General features: G+C 42.6%; 2 protein-coding genes across 44 annotated transcripts in view; one reads left to right on the top strand and one right to left on the bottom strand.

The window, feature by feature from the left end:
• The window catches only part of cast (calpastatin), a 31,742-nt gene extending 30,700 nt beyond the window's left edge, over positions 1-1,042 (top strand). For 38 of the 42 annotated variants that reach the window (XM_034532619.1, XM_034532586.1, XM_034532580.1 and 35 more), the window contains one exon: positions 5-1,042. The gene's annotated coding sequence lies outside the window, so the exon portion shown is untranslated. The remainder of the gene's footprint in view (positions 1-4) is intronic. The other 4 variants (XM_034532615.1, XM_034532617.1, XM_034532610.1 and 1 more) reach the window with 1 other exon arrangement.
• Positions 1,043-1,412: 370 nt separating this feature from the next.
• cd8a (CD8a molecule) lies at positions 1,413-4,742 on the bottom strand. 2 transcript variants are annotated; one of them, XM_034532667.1, is made up of 8 exons: positions 4,591-4,742; positions 3,748-3,835; positions 3,346-3,459; positions 2,911-3,231; positions 2,736-2,831; positions 2,549-2,656; positions 2,381-2,420; positions 1,413-1,933 (listed from the first exon to the last, which is right to left on the bottom strand). In XM_034532667.1, exons 1-8 carry the CDS (start codon positions 4,687-4,689, stop codon positions 1,894-1,896), a joined length of 906 nt encoding a protein of 301 aa, XP_034388558.1. In that variant the 5' UTR covers positions 4,690-4,742; the 3' UTR covers positions 1,413-1,893. The 2 variants fall into 2 exon arrangements, with proteins under 2 accessions (XP_034388558.1, XP_034388559.1); XM_034532668.1 differs by having other exon boundaries at positions 3,346-3,555; positions 4,591-4,638.
• Positions 4,743-7,500: the final 2,758 nt, after the last annotated feature.

Here is a 7,500-nt window from a genome sequence, read left to right as displayed (position 1 = left end):
GCAGGTCGTCGGCGAGGGGGCTGCTTCCTGGAGCGTGGTTCTACTTTTCTAAATCATCAAGAATGTATAGTTGATAAAAGACAAGACCTAGATATAGCCATAACGCTTGCTCATTACACACACACACGCGCCCACACACGCACACACACACACACAAACACACACACACACATGCACACACACACACGCGCACACACACACACACATGCACACACATACACGCACACACACACACACACACACACACACACACATACACGCACACACACACACACACACACACATACACGCACACACACACACACACACACACACACACACACACACACGCGCGCGCGCGCGGTGCCTTCTCTGCTCGGTTTCACATGTGTTTGAGGATGAAAAGGTTTTTGGTTTCAGTCTTTGGAGAAAACAAAAAAGACTTTTTTAAAAGAAGGTGGAGAATGAAAGAGTGAGTGAAGGGGGGAGGGGGGGGGGGCTGTGAAGAAAGAGCAGTTCAAGTGAGAATGGTTGTGTTGTAGCCGTGGTAACCGTCAGCGGGCGTACAGCAGCGGGATGTTTGTGCAATCTTGATGTCCACAGAAAAGCCAAGTTTTCTACCCTGATGTGGTCAGATGCCATTGAGACACTAGTGTACAGCTTAGTTTGCTTATGTTTTGGACAACATAGAGTTTGCATAATTAAATATGTGCAGGATTTCCAGGAGGTGTTCTGCTTGATTCTGTGTCTGAGAGCTTTTGGCAAAATGTCTTCCAGTAAAGATCTATTAAAAAGGTCTTTTCTCTGTATTTGGCCTTAAAGTGCACTTAAGGCTTGTTGATGCCCTTGTTCAGATGCTGCACAAAAAAAGATATTTTTGCTCTACACGAGACAACACTGTATAATTTTACAGAGGGCTTTCAAGTCAACAAATCAATATATACTGTCCCCAAGTTATGTTTTTCATGTCAAAGGTTTTTCTGTGTGGGTGTGAGTCAAAAGATATGAGAAGTATTTTAGATGTGGGAATGCTAATTAAATAAAGAAGATCTGAACATTTGAATGGTGTGTCTGGTTTCTACAATTAGTGCCTAAGATTATTCACAAAAGCTGCCTTCATTTGTGGAAAAACGCTCGATAAATACAGCAGGAAATTAATAAACGCTGTTTTTCAAGAGGTGCAAGGGGAAGTGTGTAAATTGTGTGAATGTATTAAATTGAACGGGAACATAATCTGCTTTGAAAATGTCTTTGTCTGCTTCTGACTTGGTGGTTTCTCTCTCCGCATACGGTCGTCGAGCGGCCGGCTTCCTTTTGACTCGGCCTGAAGTTTTACGTAAAATATGAACTATTATTTCTGCAAATGAGTGGGTCTGGTGTGCAAAAACAAATCCTTAAGATAAATAAACACACATATACAATTTGTTGTACGTTGAAAAAAATATATTTATTTGAAGTTCTAAAACCCTCCTAGTGAGACAATTCTAAAATATGGTACATCCCATATTAATTAGGAACGTTATCTTTCATATTTGTTCCTCGATATTTCGAAACTGTAGAAAAATTAACTTTGGAGCAATTAAAAAAAATAATTTCAAAAACATCTCAAGTTATACTGCATATTATCAGAGCAATTTCTTCTTCTTTTTTAAACTTGTATTTATTTTATTTTTCATATGCAAACGGAAATTTCAAGACAATAATTAGGGGGAAAAACTGAATTAGCTTTAGCTTAATACAACAGCTCAATTAATTAATACAATTAATCATGCACAATTTGTACGATCGATCGATTTTTAAATAAATGTTAATCATAAAGAATATTATCAGGACTTCAGTGCTTTCTTTTACAATCCACATGTATTGTAATTAGATAAATAGACATTTCATGTGATTTCATAAAAAGAGTTTAATCTAAATGTTAGCGTGTTTTCCAGGCGCCGTCAGCCGCGGTCTATAAGAGATAAGCAGGGTATGAAAATGAACAATAATATGAATTAATAGCTTAAAATCTGCGACTCAGTTATGCCGTCACAATGGAATTACTAAGGGAGGTCTTCTGTAATATTTATTATTTTACTTCTTTTATGAATCGAGTGTGTGTTTGGTAAAGAAATCAATATTACTGTCAGTTAAAACTCTTTATTCTACAAACTAAAAATGTAATTTGGTTCTAATGAAAGTGAAGTTGTTTGAGTAATTTCCTTAAAAACAACTTTATTTCTTTTAAAACTTGTAAAACCAATATTACTAAACAGCTCACTCAATAAAACAAATATGGGGGAAAAACTGAATAATAAATTGCTATAATAATAATAACATATAATCACACTTTCATTTCGATGTCTGAGCTGGAGGGACTTCTAACGGTTAATATATTAGATCAAAATACATAACTTACTTTCTTTTGTAATGGTGTGGGCATCTCCGGGTTCTTAAGTCTACAACAAATCCAACGTTGCAAATCATTACACAAAAATAAATACACACTGAAATGTAATAACACAAACAAACTATGTCCAGCTTTCAGAAGACATTCATCAACATTTTAGATATGAGGTGAACTCACGGTTGCAGTACACGGTGCTGACGATGAGGAGGAGAAGAAGAAGGCCACAGCCGCCGGCCAGTGCTCCCAGTATGCCCAGAGAGCAAAGCCCCCGAGGTCGGGTTTCCCCTGCGGAGTACGTGCTCGTTTACCAGCCCTCACAGCGCCACACATACTGTATGCAGACGATACGATGGTGTCTGTTTACCTGGCTCCATCTTCTCCTTGTTGTTGCAGGCGCACGGCGCAGCAGTCGGGCACTGGTTTGGCGCAGTGGGCTGCGGCGCTTCGACTGCGACTTCAACTGGTTGTGGTAGAAGTGAAAAAAGCGTAAGTGATACCAGAAAGCATCCATTCAACCAAACACCTGAAACAGAACTCACCTCCGACCAGTCGGGTCACTTGGCCGAATTCCAACTTGTTACTCACGAGAGACGCGCAGCTGTAGGCGCCGCTGTCCCGAGTCCTGTCGAACGACTTCAGCCTCAAGATGCCACCTCTCATCGAGTCACTGAAAGTGGACTCGGAGGAAGGAGTGGATGACTTCAGGTAGCCATCTTTGGTGAAAGACGCAATGAATTCCATGCCGGTGCCAAGGACTCGTAACCAGATGACCAAGGTGGCCCCCGTGTTGGGCGCGCAGGCCAAGTCGACCCAGTCTCCATCCTTCACCGTCTTCTCTTCACCGGCTCCTGAAGGCATTTCTACACGACGTGATGAAAGGGAAGCAGGACCCACAAGCAGAAGATGAGAAACAGAGGACACTTTAATGCTGCTTCGCGGGAGGGAATAGATTTAAAAATCCAGATGAAACTTACTTTGACAAAACACCAGGGTCACCAGGATCCACTTTTGGATTTTCATTTTTAGAGTTGGAAGACGTCCACAGCTGTCAACCAGGTCTTTGTGGGGTTTGTTGGAGCCTGCAGATCCTTCAGTGAGACATCAAACAGCTGTTACCTTCCTCCCCGCCGTGTCGAATGGGATCACTGCAGCTCTGCAGAGACCTCCTGCAAGCTGCTGGTGGTCTACCAGATGTTTGAAGGTGAGCCCACCGCGCTGCACGACTTCATGCACGAGCACAGCAGGGTGGCATATTACTGCTTCATGAATACTTGAATTACTTTTTTCAAAATACTAAACCGGGACTATTTTTTTAAATGTACTGTGCTGTAATGTAAAATGCATGTTGTGACTTTTCTCTGACCCTCTCGACATACTGTGCTTATGAAGTGGACGTCGTGAGGTCCTCCATCGGTTTGTCGTCTTGAAGCCTCGAGTTCTGCGATTCGGCCGTCGCAATCTTTGCTTTTTTGCAACCAATGAAAGGAAGTTAGCATGAGAGATGTAGCGACAGGAAGCGTCCCCTGCTTTATGGTCTGTTTGACTCTAAATGACCATAATTTACTAAATGAACATCACGCTGTATTGAAGAAGACTTGAAACTAGAGATTGAGACCAAAAACTAATGTTTACAATGTTTACTGAGGGAATAAATCAAGAGAAGTAGAGTCATTTATATAGACTTCTATACAACCAGAGGAGTCGCCCCCTGGTGGTCAGGAGAAAGTATGCAGCTTTAACACATGAAGCATAGACTTCTATACAACCAGAGGAGTCGCCCCCTGGTGGTCAGGAGAGAGAATGCAGCTTAAACACATGAAGCATAGACTTCTATACAACCAGAGGAGTCGCCCCCTGGTGGTCAGGAGAGAGAATGCAGCTTAAACACATGAAGCATAGACTTCTATACAACCAGAGGAGTCGCCCCCTGGTGGTCAGGAGAGAGAATGCAGCTTTAACACATGAAGCATAGACTTCTATACAACCAGAGGAGTCGCCCCCTGGTGGTCAGGAGAGAGAATGCAGCTTTAACACATGAAGCATAGACTTCTATACAACCAGAGGAGTCGCCCCCTGGTGGTCAGGGGAGATAACTCTGGTTTTAGGACACTTCCACAGGTTGCCGCCTTATTATCGACATATTATACGATAATTAATTTTAAAAATCCGACATGACATTTGGTTCTACGTGATATGGGCGTTACTTTGGAGAGACGTACATGTCTGATTGCTTCACAATGCGTCAAGCTGGGATGAACTGGTAACATCCCAGCACCACCAAAAGGGATGACAATAGAGCACTGGTTGTAAAAGAGCATTTTCCATTAAGACCAAAGGACTTCCATGAATGAGGCACCACGTCATCTGTCACTTCATGTGACAGCTTGTCTAATAAGGAAGTGACACTCCTTTCAGATGAACTGAGAGTGATACCATGGCGATGGCGCAACCCAAGGCCCGTCCTATTTCCTGTTCAGTGATGGAAAGTAAATGCACCGATTCAGAAATGGGCAACAAGTGCTGACATTTTGCTCTTTAGTGGGCCGACTCATCTGTTCCATGGGTGGGCGGAAGGAGAAGGAGAGAGAGAGAGAGAGAGCGAGAAGGAGAGAGAGAGAGAGAGAGAGAGAGGGAGAGAGAGAGAGAGTGCGAGAGAGAGAGAGAGAGCGAGAGAGAGAGCGTGTTCTTACCCTCATCCATTTATTTACTCAGATTACAGCTGCAGATGGTTAATTGACATTTGTTTAGAGAGCTTTTCTTTTTTTTAAATTTGTTCATGAAACAATTTGATGTTTCAAATGAAACTAGGTTGAGGTTTGGAGGGGGGGTGGGGGGCTTCTGTTGAGGGGAGACCCAAAACCAGTAGGCCCACTTCACCGTTCCAGATCTGGTTCGGTTTTGAGTCTCTCACAAACACATCTGCATGGGCTGTTGTTAGTCAAGTCTCACAAGGTCGTGTGATACCGCAGCCAGCGCTGTGCTGAAAGGTGAGAAGTTCTCTGTGTGCAGGATATGTGAAACTGCACGAGGAGCTATGAGCGTGAGCTCAACGTACCCCACGAGGCCACGTGATGCCACCACAGCCGTCTCTGCTGCAGCCACAGTACGCAGGCCTCTTTGGTGAATACTGGGTGAACGCTGTGTCCGGTTTAGGTCGTCCACGTGAGGCATGGAAGAGAGGGCTGCCTCTCTTTCTGAATAATTAGGGATCCACTGTCTACGTCATTCCCAAAGAGCTCATCATCTGCTTCTTCGTGGTTTATCCTCTTGGGATCTTTGTGTCTTCTCCTCCACTTGGCCTCCGTTCACCTGAGGCTCAACCTTCAGGGTCTCTGAGCTCTCTTCTTCACTGTCCTGCTCTCCGATTGTCTTCTTCTCAAGAGCGTCACACTTTTCCTGCCGGGCCTCGTTGAGCAGCTGACTCTGGGACTTGAGCTGCTCAGCGAGATCTCGCTCCTCTTCCATGAGATCAAGGATGCTGTCGTTCCTCTCAAGGAGCTTCTTTGTCAGTTTCTCCATCTCGTCCTCAGAATTAGATTTTTTTATATGAACTATGTCTTGTAGAAAAGCAGTAGAGACATTTTAAAATCTTGCATTATTCATGTAATTTGTCAATGTTATGCCTAAATGTGGATTTATTACGTGAAATAATGTTTTGTGTGATAAAATCACAATTTAAATATAAAACATGCAAATATTCTTCCATTTAACAAGTTGTGCTCTACTGTCGTTTATGCGTCTTATCCTCAAGATACAAGATACAAGATACAAGATACAAGATACCTTCAGAAGAACCGTTATGCTTTCATGTACATTTTATTAGTGTCGGGTGTATCTACATTTCATACTTTTAAGAGACAATAGAATCCTTTATTAATCCCATTTATTAATGGCAAATTCGGTTGTTGACAGAATGAAATGCTGATAAATAGAGAACGTAAACAGTTAAGAGCAAGTAAAACAACGACATACATATGAACATGCCTGATCATTTAATTTGACTCAAATGAATTACTTTAAAACAGTAAAACACATGCACACATGTCAGAGTTTGGTATTCATTTACCAGAATGAGCAGGAAACAAAACACACAAATGGTTTATAAATATATTGTGTGCATCTTTACATTTTGTATATTGTCTTGTTTAAATATACACAACAGCAGAAATCGTCTATTGGCAACTGAATGTAATCTTGGTCTACTTTACGACTGTGGGTCAGTGGTTAGCATGCCCGTCTTTCAATCAAGGGGTTGGCAGTTCAATCCCCGTCCTAGTCGATGTGTCCTTGAGCAAGACACTTAACCCTGCATTGCTCCCCGTAGCTGTGTCTACGGTGTATAATGTAAAGTGTCTTTGAGTATCTTGAAAAGCACTATATAAGTTAAATGGATTATTATTATTATTATTACTTTAATTATATTATAATATACGTCGTGCACAATGCAGGCAGCAGCTTCACATGAAAAGGATCGATGGGTAATTCAATGCATATTGTATCTACAATTAATAATCATGTATTCAGTTTTTAAATGCAATGGTAATATAATTGTATGATATTGTGTTCTATCCAACTGAACCCGTGCTACACGAAGCGCCTCTCCAAAGTGCAACGCTCTCTCTGCGCTCGCGGTTCGCTCTGCGGTCGTTTTGTGATCTTTTTGTTTCAGAAGAAGTCAAAGCAGCTCAGCGACGCGCTCCGGCTGCTCTCCGGCTGCTCTCCGGCTCACAGGAACACTCCCTCACACCAGAACCGCCTCTCAAGAGGCGTGAGGCGACAACAATGGAGGACGTTCCAGTTTACACATCAAAGCAAAAGGAAGAAACAAACAGAATGTTGACAATGGATGAGTGACAGCCACTTCAAACCTCTTCCTCTTCTTTTCCGTGCACACGCACAGACATCGTCTACACCACTGAGACGCGTTCTGAAACCGTCATTGGAGACTCACACGGCGTTGGGCCTGGAGGTTACCGTAGAGCCCTTGAGCAAGGTGTCAGCGCTACATTAATGTGTTGGTAACTCTGCTTTATGGCACTCGTCTGTATGCACATGCCTACATGCCAACTGCATCTGTAACATTTGTGTGTAGATGCGTTTAATAGCAGATAATACAAAGACGTGTATGA

This window comes from Cyclopterus lumpus, chromosome 5 (assembly GCF_009769545.1).
Source record: "Cyclopterus lumpus isolate fCycLum1 chromosome 5, fCycLum1.pri, whole genome shotgun sequence".
In the NCBI taxonomy this organism is placed as follows: Eukaryota; Metazoa; Chordata; class Actinopteri; order Perciformes; family Cyclopteridae; genus Cyclopterus; species Cyclopterus lumpus.
Note: the sequence above shows the minus strand (reverse complement) of the source record. Positions and strands in the feature narration are given on the sequence as shown.

Bases quoted from the DNA above. Each gene is read 5' to 3' on its own strand.
- cd8a (XM_034532667.1), bottom strand. From the start codon at position 4,689: ATGCTCTTTTACAACCAGTGCTCTATTGTCATCCCTTTTGGTGGTGCT. The intron at 3,460-3,747 runs GTATGTCGAGAG...GTCTCACTGAAG, and splicing joins ACGTCCACTTCATAAGCACA to GATCTGCAGGCTCCAACAAA. The intron at 3,232-3,345 runs GTAAGTTTCATC...CACGTCGTGTAG, and splicing joins GACCCTGGTGTTTTGTCAAA to AAATGCCTTCAGGAGCCGGT.